The sequence below is a fragment of the Bison bison genome, unplaced genomic scaffold (genome assembly GCF_000754665.1).
Source record: "Bison bison bison isolate TAMUID 2011002044 unplaced genomic scaffold, Bison_UMD1.0 scf7180017864309, whole genome shotgun sequence".
NCBI lineage: Eukaryota > Metazoa > Chordata > Mammalia > Artiodactyla > Bovidae > Bison > Bison bison.
The window spans coordinates 2,931,902-2,949,683 of NW_011494881.1; the positions used below are offsets into that span (position 1 = coordinate 2,931,902).

At 38.6% G+C, this 17,782-nt stretch overlaps 2 protein-coding genes across 5 annotated transcripts in view; one reads left to right on the plus strand and one right to left on the minus strand.

Moving 5' to 3' along the window:
* TET1 (tet methylcytosine dioxygenase 1) overlaps nucleotides 1-17,782 on the plus strand; it is a 138,521-nt gene that overhangs the window by 46,240 nt on the left and 74,499 nt on the right. The gene's annotated exons all lie outside the window — the stretch shown is intronic.
* On the minus strand, nucleotides 8-1,341 carry LOC104997446 (cytochrome c oxidase assembly protein COX14-like). The gene has a single exon (XM_010852178.1). The coding sequence runs from the start codon at nucleotides 934-936 to the stop codon at nucleotides 763-765; it is 174 nt and encodes a 57-aa protein (XP_010850480.1). The 5' UTR covers nucleotides 937-1,341; the 3' UTR covers nucleotides 8-762.

Genomic DNA, 17,782 nt, shown 5'->3' on the forward strand with positions numbered 1-17,782 from the left:
AGAAGAAAGGAAGGAAACCACATGGACAAACTAATATGGTCTAACCCTGGTAGCTAAGTCATTACCTCCCTTTGCTATGAGGTAGAATTGGGCCTTGGGAATACTCTTGAATTCTGTTTATTTGGTTAGTCTGTGGGTGTCCTGTTACCTGAAATAAATTCCAGAAGTAAATATACTGTGTATTGCTTTTTTGAATCGTGGCAACGAACTCTGACTTTTAAAAAGAAATAAGTGCCTGTGTGTGGCTGATATTCATGTGCCACAACAAGCAGAACCAAATTGTTGCTCACTTCCTCTGTAGTTATCAGTTGTTGTACAAGAGTAAGGAAATGCTCTAAAAAGAAAAAAATTAATGATTTTCTGATGTTGACATTTTAAAATGTTTTCTTTAATTTTCTGTTGGGCATACCTTTTTGTTCTTCTCCAAAGAAAGCTTTGTTTCTCTGCACCACAGAAGAAATGCTAAGATACTTTCAGATTTCAGCTTGATATGTGTAAAATACAGTTGAGCAAGTGTAGAATTTTTTTTTTTTTGTAATGGCAAGTTATTTAATGTCAGTAAGTGTGCCTCACCCTCCCATTCCTGTTTTGATTCGATAGCCTCTCCAAAGTGGACGTATCAGAGAAAACATGGGCACTTTTCCCCAGCAGAGTTCGAAAGCTGTTAAGGCCCTGGTCCGCTGGACTCAGAAATGATTGCAGGTGCAGTCTTTCCACAGCAGGCCTTGGGCTTCTCTGCTCAAGGGAAAAAGCCCGCCCGTTCTACAGGGTTCCCGAGGTCTTCCGTTCTTCTGCAGCCTGGCGCTGGGAGCTGTGCCGATAGAAACAGTGGTAGGCTTGGACACTGCAGAAGTAGCCCCCGTACACACTGAGGAGATTCATGGAGGTGAAGAAGGTCTTGCAGCCCATGTCAGGTAGTTGCTTGGCAGTTGGCATGTTGTTCCCTGGATGCTGCCGCTCCCTCCTGTCCAACTGAGGCCTCCAGCCTGCCTTGATCTCTTAGCGCAGCTGGAAGCAGCACCTGGACTGGACCAGTTCAAGCATAGATATAACCCTAAAGGAGATGTTAAGAAAACTAAATCTGCATTTTGGGAGGGAGGCTGGAGAAAAAGGAAAACTTTCCATTTAGGATTTTATGGGTGAGGACTTAACATTACAGTCAGCTGCTACTCAGGGATCAGTGATGGGACTCTTCAGGTTACAGTTTTGCTTTTGGCCTTATGCCTGAGTGCTGCTCTTCTTCCTTGGACTCTGGCCTCTGAAGTCTTCAAATCTCTTCAGTCCTTGCTCTTGGTCAGGGTAGTTGCTACCTATAAGTATCCTGACTGATTTTCATCTTCATAATCTATTAGGAAGTAGTTGGATAAATGAACAGAGAAGGCAATGGCACCCCACTCCAGTACTCTTGCCTGGAAAATCCCATGGATGGAGGAGGCTGCAGTCCATGAGGTCGCTGAGAGTTGGACACGACTGAGTGACTTCACTTTCACTTTTCACTTTCATGCATTGGAGAAGGAAATGGCAACCCACTCCAGTATTCTTGCCTGGAGAATCCCAGGGACGGCGGAGCCTGTTGGGCTGCCATCTGTGGGGTCGCACAGAGTCGGACATGACTGAAGTGACTTAGCAGCAGCAGTAGCAGGATAAATGAAGAGTCTGACTAAGGAAACTGGGAAGCTTGTCTCATCCTACTGTGAACCTACTAACTAAATCCTGAATCCAGTTATGGGTTAAAATTGCCTGTTGAGTCTCACACCTCTCATCTTTAAACAATCTATTTGAATTGGTAATCTGTATTCATGCTGTTATAATTCAATATTTAGAATTATAAATTGTGATCTCACATTCCTGACTAAAGAGAGCATTTTCCTCTAGCTGAAAGCACAGTTTCTTTTCAAAGTACCCTCATGGCCAGAATGGGTATCAAATGACTGGGGGATGAGGTTAGGGTGCTCAGCACAAACTCATTCCCTACTGGTGTTAGAGGGCCACGTTTCTGCCTTAACTCACTGGAGTTATTTTTATAGATGATAGCTTATTAGCTGTGCTTTAATTGTTCGCTTGATTCTTGAGAAAGGTAAGCGCATGAGATGATTCCAGGCCGTGTTTCATGAATGTGTACTTATGAGAGGCATGGTTTGGAACTTTTCTTGGCAGAAACCTGTATGTAAATAACCATTGCTTTATGTTTTGAGGTAGAAGGATATATACCCTTAGAAAAAGTCAATTCAAGGCAACATCACTTTGGTTAGGTTGTCAGTCATTGTGTCTGGAGAAAACCAGATTGCACAATTAGTTGGAAATATTGGGGAGAATTTAGGAAAGGGATTTTTTAAAAAAAGGGTGAGGGCAGGATTTGGAAAAATCTAGGGATGACAAAGCATCCTAGGGCTGAGGACAGCAGACATACTGCCCCTCCTAGGCCTGAAGGGATGGCACCCCACTCAGGTACTTTTGCCTAGAAAATCCCAGGGACGGAGGAGCCCAGTAGGCTGCAGTCCATGGGGTCGCTAAGAGTCTGACACGACTGAGTGACTTCACTTTCACTTTTCACTTTCGTGCATTGGAGAAGGAAATGGCAACCCACTCCAGTGTTCTTGCCTGGAGAATCCCAGGGACGGGAATCCTGGTGGGCTGCCATCTATGGGGTCGCACAGAGTCGGACACGACTAAAGGGACGCAGCAGCAGGCCTGAAGGGATAAGGGCTTGGGAGCAGAAAGTCAGGTAGAATAGCTGTTGCTAAATAGAACAGGACTGTTCTATTGAGTGGCCTATGGTAATGGGATCTTTCTTCAGCAAGAAAGTCATGGGGAGGTGGGTATGGAAATAAATACTCTGCCCTCCAGTTTTTTGCTGCTTTCATTGGTTTATCCCAACCAGAACCCAAAAGGAGCAAGGGAGCCTACTAATGAGATATATCTTGGTCAGCCTCCTGTGTCTTATAAGAGGATGTAGAAGATGGAGTGGGGACCTGAAAGGACAAATAAAATATATTCAGCATCACTAAATGACCACAGGGACAGTATGGTAGGGTCAAAACAGAACCATGATTATGTAAGAAAGTAACACTGACAGGGTTGGGTAAAGTTTATATAAGAACTCTATACTATTTTTGCAACTTACCTGAAAACCTAAAATCATGTCAGCATGAAAAGTGTGGGTATCCCTGAGAGTGAACTGCATTTATTCATTCTGTAATTTCTTGACTAGTAAGAAACATTTTCTAGCTATTTGGTTATAAAATATCATCACAGTATTATATTTTGAACAAATACAAAGAAATATCAGGGGACATTAAACCAGGAAATTGTCTACAAATGATTTAGAAAAGAAAAAAAAGAAAAGAAAACCAAGTGATCTTCCTGCTAGCTTCTGTGCTGGCAGCCCTGCTCTTCACTGCTTCCTTCCTTCCTTGATGATGCTGATAAAAAAAAGTGGTTGAGGGGGCAGGGAGGTATGGAATGAGGGGAAATAAGACACGTCTCACTAAGAGAAGGACAAGATAATGGCATGTAGCTATACTGATTAGTCTTTTTGAAATATCTTTTAAAAGGAGAATCAAATCATAAATGAATCACCTTTCATATGTGATCTTGATTTACATGACAGTGATATTCAAAATATTTAGTACCATCATTGCCTGGCACACAGTTAATGCTCAATGAGTCTTCTTTCTTGAAAAACAGTATTATTAACATTCAGTCGATACTTTTTTAGCCCATACTAAATGCTGGGCTACAATGGTGTATAGGTCCAAAGTGATCCCTGCCCTCAAAGAGATTGAGGGCAAAAAAAAAAAAAAAACAAATTAATAAATTACAAATTGTGGTATATACTTTGAGGGAAAAAAACAAACCAAAAAAATTTCCAAGATAGAGCAAAACACCCCCTAGGGAAATTTACTTGGTACCTTTGAAAACTATTTCCTTCATTTGTAAATTGTTACATATACTAGTGAGGGTTCAAAAGTACCAAATTAGATACAATTGAGTTACCTTGTTTATCTTAAAAACTCATTAAGTTACTAGAAATGAAAGATAACAAGGTTACTAAAGCTTTGTCTCTGCACACTTATCTACAACTTTGTTTCAGTTGGTTAAATCATTGGTAAAGTGATTTAAGTCTAGTTATAAAGTAACTTTCTATGACTTATAGCAGCAACACGCTGCAAATTTTAGTGACATCCTATAGTGATCTTGATGGTTATTGGGGGCATAGGGAGGCATAGTGATAGTTTCTTTGTGTTTCGTTTTTGTTTTAAAAATTTTGGCCACACCACATGGCATGTGAAATCTTAGTTCTCTGACCAGGGAACTGAACCTTTACCCTGTGCAGCTGAAGCTCAGAATTCTAACTACTAGACCACTGGGAAGTCCTATGACTTACATAGTCCCAGGCAAGGAATCCCAGACATCTGAATATAACAGACCATCAGGAGGGAAAAATTCAGAGTGAGTGGTAAGAGTATCCGCAAAGGGATACCAGCTTTAAAAAAAAAACAACAAAAGAAAACCCCACAAACATATAATTTGGAAGAAGATAATCTTAGCATATAAGGTGATCATATAAAACTTAAGAATGTAGCTTTATGATTCAACAACACATGGTCCTTATTTTCCTCCTTATGTCATGTGCTGGCAAAAACTATCAAAGATGTGTGCTCATTCATCAATGTTTATTCACACGCTCAAAGGCACACATGGGGCTTCTGGTTTGCATATCCAGAAATTGTAACATAGCATTTTGCCCAGGGATGATGAGACTGATTTCAGGGCTGAGTTCTCACTAAGCCAACTCACACACAGTCAAGTCATTCATTTATCACTGGAACACGAACATTCCCAGTGATTCAAGACTCATGTCCATTTTGTAATTTCTAGGAATGATCCCAAACAGAATGAGAGTGAATAGAAGCCAAGTAGGGTAAATAGGCTTGAAGAAAATTTCATTCAGGCTACAAAAAAAGTCTGTTGAATTCTTCTGAGCTCAGAAAAGAACATATGCTTTGTGTCTTGAATCCTTATGCTCATCTGATAATGTGTTTGTGTTTTGATAGTGCTAGATTCGTACTGTTTTCAGATGTCTGCCTTCTTTACTGTATAGCTCTCCATGTATTGGCTAGAATATCATCTCAACAGATAGGGAAAAAGAGCCAAGATAGGAACTGTTAGTGAAATTTTTGTTAAAACCTTACTAGTGTCTGAAATCATCTTCAAGTTGTAGTTAATTTGATAATGGAATGCCTTTCAGTATTCAAAGTGTGTCATAAAAATATGTTTTTAAAGATGTGATGGCAAGATTTGCCCACTGTAGTTGGCTTATTCCAGAGAAAGAAGATTACAGTGTCATTCTTTAACCTGTTCTTGTGCTTCATAGTTTTAAATACTAACTTTTATTCCTTTTTGAACTAAAAACAGGACTTTCTGCACTTGAAAAAATTTAAGAGATGGTACAGTTTTATTATGTCTATAATTTAGTGATATATGAATTTGATTAAAGCATAGGTTCTTTTCATGGTTTTAGAGAACCAGATGTTAAATAATAAACTTAGTTTAGGAAGTTAGTTATGTTTAAATAACAAAACTATTTATTTTAAACATTATATTGTGTGTTGTTTAATTTTAAATTTAGTACACAAAAATACACATAGGATCATAAGATAATTATACACATAAGCAAATTATTTAATGCATGTTACATTGCTTAGGATAGCTGGACACATAGAAATTTCTCAATCAGTGGTATTATTATTAAATCTAAAAATATAATTTATCCTACTAAAAATATTAAGTGAGCCTTTAGGAAAATGTGTATTTTTTTTTTTTTACCAATGTATTCCCTTTCTTTATATCCCCCAAAGCCTTTCCTTTCTTTTTAAAAATGTCATTTCTGCTTTTTGTAAATGAGAAGTATCAGAAAGAAGACTTTAAACCTTGAAAATATTAAATTTCTCTTTCCCCCTTTTTTTATATGTATATATTTTATAGAATCAATAATTCTATAATAAAGACTAGAATATCATCTGTATGAAATATAATCTCACAGTTGATAATTAGTTTCTATTATAGAATTCAGCTACACAATGGAGATAAACATAGAGAATAGACTTATAGACACGGTGTGGTGGGGAGGAGAAGGTGGGATGTATGGAGAGAGTGACATGGAAACATACATTTTCATATGTAATATAGCCAATGGGAATTTGCCCTATGATTCAGGGACAGTTCTGTAACAACTTAGAGGGGTGGGATGGGGAGGGAGGTGGTGGGAGGCTCAAAAGGGAGGGCACATACATATACTTATGACTGATTTATGTTGATGTTTGGCAGAAGCCACCACAATACTGTAAAGCAATTATCCATCAATTAAAAATAAACAGATTAAAAAAGCCTCAGCTGCAAAGAAAAATGTGGACTAGGATGAGCACTTGAAACAGGATATAAGTTATAGTGTTGTTTGCAAGTTATGTGCCTTAAGCATGATTTCTTCTAGATAAGAATCACATGAGAACATTCTCACTCAATTGTCACAAAGTTTAAATATCTTAAATATCTGAATATATTTTTTTCTTGGAAAAATATTTTTATTCATACTTATCATCTTGTGTATTCATTCTACTTTAGAAAGGGGGAAAATCTAATAACTGTTTATTCCATTTCTTGAAATAAGTTTAACTGATGTTATTTTAGATGTAACTTCTCTGATAATGGAAAACACAAATCTGAAATTTTCTTGAGTGTTTATTTTTTGACTTTTTGCCACTTGGCTTTTGGGATCTTAGTTCCACTACTAAGATAAAGTTGTTCCACTATAGTAGTCCACTACTAAGGGTGGAACCTGTGCTCCCTGCACTGGAAGCATGGAGACGCAACCACTGGACTTCCAGGGAAGTCCCTGAGTATTTAAATTTTGATATGGTAAGATATTTAGTGCTTTTGATTACTTTTCATTTAAAAAAAAATTTTTTTTTTTAATTTTAAAATTTAAACTGTGTGTTTTTTTGTGGTATCAACAGTACCCAAAGGCAGGTGCTTGACTGAGAGAAAGTTAATTGAACTCTCTGAGAACTGTTTTCATTATCTTTAAAGGGGGAGCAATAACTAATCCACAGGGTTGTTTAGCAGATTACCTAATTTTAATTTTTACTAAATTTATCCCACACAGAGTGGATGTTCATTAAATGATAGCTGTCAACATCATGACTGTTTTTGTTATGACTGTTAATATCAAATAAAATCCTTTATAGAATATTGATGTGTTTAGATTTTTAGTTGCTTTTATTATTCTTTAAGCTAGATTGTCAACCTCTTAAGTTTAGAGCAGCATTTAACTCTATGTTCTGCGGTCTTAGTGTAATACCTTCTACCTACAACTCAATACTTGTTGGTTTAATGAATGATTGAATTAATGCATTTTATGGCCTAACTTTAGTCAGTTAGGTCTGAACTGCTGAAATTATTATAGTGACATCTAGGTATGTAAGGAAAACCACTTTCTGAAATCATCAAGCCAGTCTTGGGTAGTATTGATAATGAATTGCTATGGAAATCAGGATATATATATATTTATTTTTTTTAATTTGATTAATTCTTCAAATTTTATTTGAAAAAATCAAACCTACAAAAAAGATGAAAGAATAACACATTGTGCATCAGTACTCTTTCTTTTTTTGCTGAGCCATGTGACAGTTTACCTATAAATACTGCAGCATGCCTCTCCTTAACTACAATACAATGATCATACTGCAGACCTTTAATGATTCAGAGGATACTGTCCCTTTAAAAATCTTCTCAATTGTTCTTCCCCTCCCCACAAATCCTTTTTAGGTGTTTCCTCCTGATCCAGCCTGTAATCTTAGATCATGTCTTGGATTTGGTTGTCTTGCCTCTTTGCACTCCTTTATCTCCTCTTCCCACCATTGTGTGTGTAAGTGTTTTTTCATTGGTGATTTTGAACACTACTTCTCTTTCTTCACATTTTTGTAAAATGTTTTGATTTGAGGATCAAGTCATCTGGGTAAATTACAATAAATTTCAGGTTTCAGATAGGTTATCCAATCTACATTAACTATTGGGGCCTTTGTTGGAGATTGTCCAATGCTTCCTGGATTGGATCCTAAATTCTTAATTAGAAGAGATTACAGATTGGAAAACTAAATGTGGTTGGCTAAACTCAGAGATTAAATTGACCTGCCACATCTATACCAAGTGGTAGCAGGGAGTGGAAGAGAAAGGGATGCCTTAATTATTGGCTAACTGAAATAAAGAAATGAAAAATAAAAAAAGAAGCAGAGGTATTTATAGAGCCATGGGGAAGCACTTGTAAAGCTACTATTATTGGCTTGAAGTCAGGTTATTGATGAAACTTATAAAATTCTGAATGTTATTTGCAGATTAAAACAAAAGGAAGCTATTTCAAAACAATGATTTTTGTCACTCAGCACACTTGAAATCTCGTTTATGTCTCACTTAACAGACAGTATAAAATAGCTGCACTGCAGGTTAGAACATTTCATCAGAAATTTAATCCAGCTATCCAGGGTTTATTTAAAGCCTCTGATATTTGATCACTTCATTAAAACAAGTTGGAACCATCCGAAAGCTGAGTTACCTGGGCCATGTTTTCTAAGATACTGTGCATCATGACATGCCATAGTTATATAAGGGACAGTCTAACTTCTCAGTATAATTTCTAGTGAAAAAATGTCTGTCAAGACTAACTTATGTGCTGCCCATGGCCAGAATTTTCTATTTTGATTTTCAACTAAGAAAATTCAGTAGTATTTGTTGGTCAAACCATGTAATATGCTCAACTCCAAAATGAGGAAGCATCTCATCTTCCTACTTCATTCTTGTTAGCTTCATTAAAATTAAAAAAATACCTTGACATAATTTCAAACAACAGAAAAGCTGTAAGAATACTACAAAGTATTCTCATATACCATTCACCTAGGTTACTCATGTTAACATTTTATCTTATTTGTTTTATGTCTTCTCATGTAGATTTTCCCCCTTAAATTATTTGAGAGTAATTTCAGATGTGAAATTGAGGTTGTAAAGATGAGGTTTCTTTACCCCTAAATACTAAAGTTTGTATTTCCTATAAACAAAGACCTCATCTTGCATAGCTATAATACAATAATCAAAATTGGGAGTTAACATTGATACAATACTATTACCATCTACTGATCAAAATTCACCATCTGTCCTTAATGCAGTGCATATCAAAAATAATTTCAGATTATAAATTGCATTCAGTTGTTCTATCTCATTAGTCTTGTCAGCCTGACATTTTCAAAGAGTATACCTCAGTTAGAATGTCTCTTATATGGGTTTATTTGATACCAAGGGAACATTGCATGCAGAGATGGGCACAATAAAGGAGAGAAATGTTGTGGACCTAACAGAAGCAGAAGATATTAAGAAGAGGTGGCAAGAATATACAGAAGAACTATCCAAAAAAGACCTTCATGACCCAGATAATCACAATGGTGTGATCACTGACCTAGAGCCAGACATCCTGGAATGAGAAGTCAAATGGGCCTTAGGAGGCATCACTACGAACAAAGCTAGTGGAGGTGATGGAATTCCAGTTGAGCTATTTCAAATCCTAAAAGATGATGCTGTGAATGTGCTTTGAATGTGCTTCAGTCAATGTGTCAGCAAATTTGGAAAACTCAGCAGTGGCCACAGGACTGGAAAAGGTCAGTTTTCATTCCAATCCCAAAGAAAGGCAATGCCAAAGAATGCTCAAACTACCGCACAATTGCATTCATCTCACACGCTAGCAAAGTAATGCTCAAAATTCTCCAAGCCAGGCTTCAACAGTAAGTGAACCATGAACTTCCAGAAGTTCAATCTGGATTTAGAAAGGCAGAGGAACCAGAGATCAAATTGCCAACATCCGCTGGATCATCAAAAAAGCAAGAGAGTTCCAGAAAAACTTCTGCTTTATTGACTATGCCAAAGGCCTTGACTGTGTGGATCACAGCAAACTGTGGAAAATTCTTAATGACATGGGCATACCAGACCATCTGACCTGTCTCCTGAGAAATCTGTATGCAGGTCAAGAAGCAACAGTGGAACAACAGACTGGTTCCAAATTGGGAAAGGAGTATGTCATGGCTGTTTATTGTCACCCTGCTTATTTAACTTATATGCACAGTATATCATGTAAAATGCCGGGCTGAATGAAGCACAAGCTGGAATCAAGATTGCTATGAGAAATACCAATAATCTCAGATTTTTGGATGACACCACACTTAGGGTAGAAAGCAAAGATGAACTAAAGAGCCTTTGATGAAAGTGAAAGAGGAGAGTGAAAAAGTTGGCTTAAAGCTCAACATTCAGAGAACTAAGATCATGGCATCTGGTCCCATCACTTCATGGCAAATAGATGGGGAAACAGTGGAAACAGTGAGAGACTATATTTTGGGGGGCTCCAAAATCATTGCAGATGGTGACTGTAGCCATGAGATTAAAAGACGCTTACTTCTTGGAAGAAAAGCTATGACAAAGCTAGACAGTATATCACAAAGCAGAGACATTACTTTCCCAACAAAAGTCCATCTAGTTAAAGTTTCAATTTTTTCCAGTAGTCATGAATGGATGTGAGAGTTGGACTATAAAGAAAGCTGAGCGCCAAAGAATTGATGCCTTTGAACTGTGGTATTGGAGAAGACTCTTGAGAGTCCCTTGGACTGCAAGGAGATCCAACCAGTCCATTCTAAAGGAAATCAGTCCTGAATATTCATTGGAAGGACTGATGCTGAAGCTGAAACTCCATTACTTTGGCCACCTGATGCGATAAACTAACTCATTGGAAAAGATCCTGAAGCTGGGAAAGAGTGAAGGCGGGAGGAGAAGCGGACAACAGAGGATGAGATGGCTTGATGCCATCACTGACTCAATGGACATGAGTTTGACCAAGCTCCGGGAGTTGGTGATGGATAGGGAAGGCTGGCGTGCTACAGTCCATGGGGTCGCAAAGAGTCAGACACGACTGAGCGACTGAACTGAACTGATGTTTGCTCATGATTAGATTCAGATTATGCATTTTTAACAAGAATGCCACAGAAGTGAGTTAGCAGTGCTTTGGTTTTTATTGTTGTTGTTGGTTGTTTTGTTTTTGATTTTGCCTGTGCTAGGTCTTCATTCTAGTACACATACAGGCTCAGGCTCAAAGCTTCGTTCCCTGCATTGGAAGGCAGATTCTTTTTTTTAATAATTTATTTATTTTTAATTAGAGGATAATTGCTTTACAGTGTTGTGTTGATTTTTGCCATACATCAACATGGAAGGCAGATTCTTAACCAGTGAAACACCAGCGAAGTTCTTTGTTTTTTTGTTTTTTTTTCAGTGAATTTATATCTGAAAGCACATGATGTCAGTTTGTTCCATAACTATGTTCTTAACATTGATCTCTTGGTTAAGGTGGCATCTGCCAAGTTTCTCCTAAATTACCCTTTTTCCTTCTGTAATAAATTTCTCCTGTAGAGATGCTTTAAGACTGTGTAAGCATTCTGTTACTTCTTAGTTTTTAGTATCCATTCATATTTCTTGACTGATATAATTATGATGGACTTCATTTTAAGCTGAACATTTTATTTGGTTGTCTTTAAGTCATCTTAACTTTCCTTTGGACATAATAATGGCACATATTTTAAGTTTTGGAGGTTAAATGAAGGAAGCTTTTCAATAATAATGAAAAATGCCTCTGACTATTTAACGTCCTATTGCACAGTGTGACCAAATGGTTCATTTTGGTTGAGAAAGTTGGATTCTGGTCACTATATGATCAAATATGGGCATAGTAAGTATCTGGGATGTTGAAAAATGGAAGTGAGAAGATGATGAGGCTAAGTAGGTTTAGGATTGGAAGAGAATGTGACTCAGACTTCATTCCTTCTTTATCTTGCCCTTTCCACTCTTATCTTCCACACAACCCTATCTTACAAAAAACTCAATGCAAAAGAGAGAAGTCTAACTCAGAGGAACTCAGTGGAGACAAAGTAAAATAGAAGATAACCAGTCAATCAGTAACAGCTTATTCCCTCAATCTAGGACAAAGTAGCATTAAAATTTTTTTTGTTGTTGATTGTGAGCTAGATAGGAAATAAATTACATTAATCATCTTTCAGGGTGTGTATAAATTATAAAACTTTAAGTCCAGGTGATATTTATAGATTATCAGAATAGCAGGAAAAGTATACTAGCACCCAAGGTACAATTAATGATCTGAAACAAATATTAAAGTGTAGTCAAAATTTTGTTGAGCAAGAAAATACAAACATCAGTATGATTTAAAAGGAAATCCAATGAACTCATTTAAACTAATTTTAAATTACAAAAAAAGAATAATCTTGAAGGAAATGTATGAAGAAGCAGAGGACAGGCCCCCCTCAATTTGCGGGGGATGCGAGCAGGACAGCACACTTCAATCTGTGGGGAACTCAAGCAGAGGACAGGACCCCCTCAGTCTACAGGGGACTCTATCAGAGGTCAGGGCCCCCTCAATCTGCAGGGGACCCAAGCAGAGCACAGGCCTCTGGGTCCTGGGGCTGCATGTGAGGCCTGGTGCTCCATTCCACCCCTCCTGCTCAGCTACTGCCCCTATAGCTGAGTGACCACACCTTGCTTATGACATGGTTGTGGGCATACAAGGTCTGTCACATGCTTTTCAACTATCTACCTGGCTTCGGGACTCTGAGATACTAGAGAAGTCCAGCCACACTACAGCTGTCATCTCTGCATCCAGCTGACCCCACTTGGAGGAGGTCTCTTGGCCCCTGGCCACCCCCTGGGACTTATAGCCTGCCGGCAACCCCCAGCCTCTGCAGGTTCAAAGCCTTAGCCCTCTGGGTCCCTAGGCCCAGCATGGTCCATACTCACCTCCCATGCCAGAAGTGGCTGGGACCCCGCAAAACATCCTGCCGATTATGAGTCAGGTGACTGGGAGAGAAAGGCTGCAGCCACTAGAGGGGTGACCTGGGGAAGAGAACATACAACATAAGCTCTTAAGAAAAAAAGCCCCAGCATGTCTTCGCACAAGAATAAATTTGAAGGAACAGAGAAAAAAAAAGAAGAAATATATGAAGAAAATGAAAAATGTTCTTTATATTCATTGTCCCTCCCTTCTTTAATCCTCCTTACTCTCACATCTGAAGGGTAGATCCTCTTAGTAGTTTTGTGGGCATTAAATAACAGCCTTATTTATTTGGCTGTGCCAGGTCTTAGTTGCAGCATGTAGACTCTTTAGTTGTGGCATGTGGGATCTAGTTCCCTGACCAGGGATTGAACCCAGGCCTCCTGCACTGGGATCGTGAAGTCTTAATCACTGGACCACCAGCTTCCCTGGTGGCTCAGATGGTAGAGAATCTGCCTGCAATTCAGGAGACCCAGGTTTGATACCTCCTGCTTTGGGAAGATCCCCTGAGGAAGGGAATGGCGACCCACTTCAGTATTCTTCCCTGGAGAATTCCATGGATTGAGAAGCCTGGCAGGCTACAATCCATGGGATTGCATGAGTGAGGGAATAAAACTTTGACTCTCACTGGGAAAGTCCCTAGCCTTATTTTTGAAATGTATTTTATATACAGTGAAATACCCAGGTCTTAAAAATATTACTTAACCAGTTTTGATGAATGCACAGTAAGACATCCATCTTTTCTGTCATCCTAGCACCTCTTCCTGGAGAAGGCAGTGGCACCCCACTCTAGTACTTTTGCCTGGAAAATCCCATGGACGGAGGAGCCCGGTAGGCTGCAGTCCATGGGGTCGCTAGAGTCAGACACAACTGAGCGACTTCACTTTCACTTTTCACTTTCATGCATTAGAGAAGGAAATGGCAACACACTCCAGTATTCTTGCCTGGAGAATCCCAGGGATGGGGGAGCCTGGTAGGCTGCCGTCTATGGGGTCGCACAGAGTCGGACATGACTGAAGTGACTTAGCAGCAGCAGCAGCAGCACCTCTTCCTAGTTAATCTGCTCCCCCTCCAAGCAACTACTGGGTTTATTTCTATCACCGTAGGTTGATTTTGCCTTTTCTATAATTTTTTCACATATTGAATTTTATAGAATATATTTTTCTGGGAGTATTTAGTGTACTCACAGTTGTGCATGGATCACCACAATCAATTTTAGAACCTTTTCCTTATCCCCCCAAATAATGTATTTCATAGAAAAAGGATCATACTTTATAAGTGGTTTCTTTCATTTAACATAATGCTTTCAGGATTCATCCATGTTGTAGCAGGTACCTTCCTCTCTTCCTGCATAATATTCCATTGTATGCATGCAGCGTATTTTACTTACTCAGTCACCAGCTGAGGTCCATTTGAGTTATTTCCACTTTTTGGCTCTTCTGAACAATGCCAATATGTGGATTCACTACAAGTTTTTGTGTAGACATGTTTTCATTTCTCATGGGTACATACCTAGGAATGGAATTGCTCAGTCATGTTAATTCTATGTTTAACTCTTATAGGAACTGCCAGTGTATGAAAGATCCAATTTCTCTACATTCAGGCCAATGCATTCTTATGCAAGGGCTTTTTCTGGGTGTGAACATATATTTTCATTTGTCTTGCATAAGTAGAATTTGAATTGCTTGTAGGGTAGATATATGTTTAATATTTTAAGACTCTTCCACTGAAATTATGAGACTATTAATTGCTCTGCATCTTCTCCAACATTTGGCTTGTCAGTTGTTTTATTTAGTCATTCTAGTTATAGCTGTGTTCTTGTCGATTGTTACCCATTAAATGGCTCTATAATAGCTGCTTTAATTATAACAATGTATTCATTTTAAACATTTTATTATTTATTTATTTTTGGTGCACTAGGTCTTTGTTGCTGCATTTGGGCTAGTTTCTAGTCGTGGTTCAAGGGCTTCTCCTTTGGTGTCTTCTTTTGCTGGGGAGAATGGGCTCTAAGTGCAGGAGTTCAGTAGTTGCAGCGAGCAGGCTTAGTTGTCTCCCCAGGCATGTGGAATCTTCCTGGATCAGGGATTGATCCTGTGTCCTCTGCACTGGCAGGCAGATTCCTAGCCTCTGGACCACCAGGAAAGTCTTACTGTAATTTATTTTTGAATAATAGTCTATATATTACCTAAAATAGTAGCATTATCAAATTACAATAGCATTGTCAGGAAAATATTATTGTTCAGGAGAAATAATTGGCTTCTGCTTTTTCATCATTATAATTATTGCTAAAGTAAACATATTTGATTGAACACAGATTTTTTAAGATGTTATATAATTATCTTTTTAAAGATGTTATATAACGGAGAAGGCAATGGCAACCCACTCCAATACTCTTGCCTGGCAAATCTCATGGACAGAGGGGCCTGGTGGGCTGCAGTCCATGGGGTCGCTAGGAGTCGGACATGACTGAGTGACTTCACTTTATTTTTTCACTTTCATGCTTTGGAGAAGGAAATGGCAACCCACTCCAGTGTTCTTGCCTGGAGAATCCCAGGGACCGGGAGCCTGATGGGCTGCTGTCTCTGGGGTCTCACAGAGTCGAACACGACTGAAGCTACTTAGCAGCAGCAGGAGCATAGGTTATAAAGATGTTATATAATGTCAGATAACATTAAGCCTATAATAACTATGAAAAAAAATAAAGTTAAAGGTGACGTAAGTTTTTTTTGTAAGAGTTTGTGTTTAGTTTTGTTAACTGTAGAGAGGAGACAATTTATCCTGTAGCTTTGCTGTTTATCGGCCTTTAATCTTTAGATTAAAACATAAATAGAACATAGAAAAGAGGGATTGAAGTTCAAGATGTTTCCTGATAGCATAAAAACCTCATGCTTGGTCTAAAAAGAGTTCAAATTTCTAAATAAGGTAGATTACATCAGATAATACTGACAGTAGTTGGAAATAAGAGCACTTACAAATAACATCAGTAAGATTTATGATGTTATGGGGAACGATAGAGGTGCCTGGAAATTTAAAATAAAGGAGAAAAAAACGTAGTAAGTTGTCAGCTTCACAAAAGAAGAAATATAAATGTCCAAGAAATAAGTTTTAAATGGTCAGCCTCTATAATAAGTTGAAAAGCATACATTATTCTATCTTTTTTCCTTTCCATATGAATTTGGAAAGCTAAAAGAACATGATCAGAAAATATGGAAAATTTGACTTAAAATGGGACAGTCTATGCACTCTGTGAGAAAATACATTGGTACTATCTTCCTTCTTCCCTGAAGTGCTGAAATGGTAAAGAATCCGCCGGCCAATGCAGGAGACGTGGGTCTGATCCTTCGGTCAGCAAGATCCCCTAGAGTAGGAAATGGCAAGCCACTTCAGCCTCCTTGCTTGGAAAATTCCATGGATAGAGGAGCCTGGCAGGCTACAGTCATGGGTTCTCAAAGAGTCAGACACTGAGCCACTGAGCACTACCACTATCTTTCTGGAGAGCAATTTGGATAGTCTTGAAAGTGTATGGCTACTTCAGTCTAAAGAAAGGACTCATAGCCCTTTGTTCTATTCTGTGGAGTATAATCCATCACTGATATATAACTGAAGGCTTAAGGGAGACTTGCCATATCAGGTTCCCAGGATGAAGTAGGACTGATGGATGAAGGGTGGGACGAAACGGCACACTGGACAGTTTCTTGTTACTGTTTGCACTTAAGCAGAGGTTGGTGGATTGCTTGATAGAGGAATTGCAGATAGTTGGTGCTTGGCCTTACTAGATGGACTCCGTGCCCTTGAAAGTCTCTTCTAACCTTGAGATCCTCTCAGCAGCTTAAGCAGAAAACACAGATGGCCACTTCATAACTTACTTAGCCACTAAGCTTGTGTAGTAAGGGTTTTATATCAGAGCATGGTTAGCCTCTGGTGTATCTGTCCCATAATTAGTAAAACCCAGCTGGCACTGCAGGCAAAGGGTAAGATGTATAAAACTTCAATGTAAATAATCTTAAAATGCCAGACATGAAAGATTCCACTATTTTTATGTAGCTGGGTTCTCACTTCTTAGAACTACATATAATGTTGTGTAAGTTTAGCTCAAGGTGAATTTTTCTTGGGATGTGTAAAGGAGATGATTGTATTTGCTGGTATCATTGTGTTTCCTAGTACCAAGTACATTGTTTTATGATTTGTTGCCTACTGCCACTGCAAATCCTTTTTTATCACTTCTTTAGAATTTCAGCTTTGGGTTTATTCCTGCCAGACATTTTCATATTTTTCAGATGAATTCTACACTTGTCTTTTTTTCCATGATCATTCCATGAAGCAATATATTATTTTTAACAAACTTATTTTTCTTGTTTTGTGTTTATTTATTTTACTGTACAAAAATATCAAACTTTTTTTTAATTAATTTTTTCCACCCTGCATTGAGATATAATTGACATATAACACTGTACAAGGTTAAGGTGTTCAGTTCAGTTCAGTCGAGTCCGACTCTGCGACCACATGAATCGCAGCATGCCAGGCCTCCCTGTCCATCACCAACTCCCGGAGTTCACTCAGACTCACGTCCATCGAGTCAGTGATGCCATCCAGCCATCTCATCCTCTGTCGTCCCCTTCTCCTCCTGGCCCCAATCCCTCCCAGCATCAGAGTCTTTTCCAATGAGTCAACTCTTCGCATGAAGTGGCCAAAGTACTAGAGTTTCAGCTTTAGCATCATTCCTTCCAAAGAAATCCCAGGGCTGATCTCCTTCAGAATGGACTGGTTGGATCTCCTTGCAGTCCAAGGGGGACTCTCAAGAGTCTTCTCCAACACCACAGTTCGAAAGCATCAATTCTTTGGCGCTCAGCTTTCTTC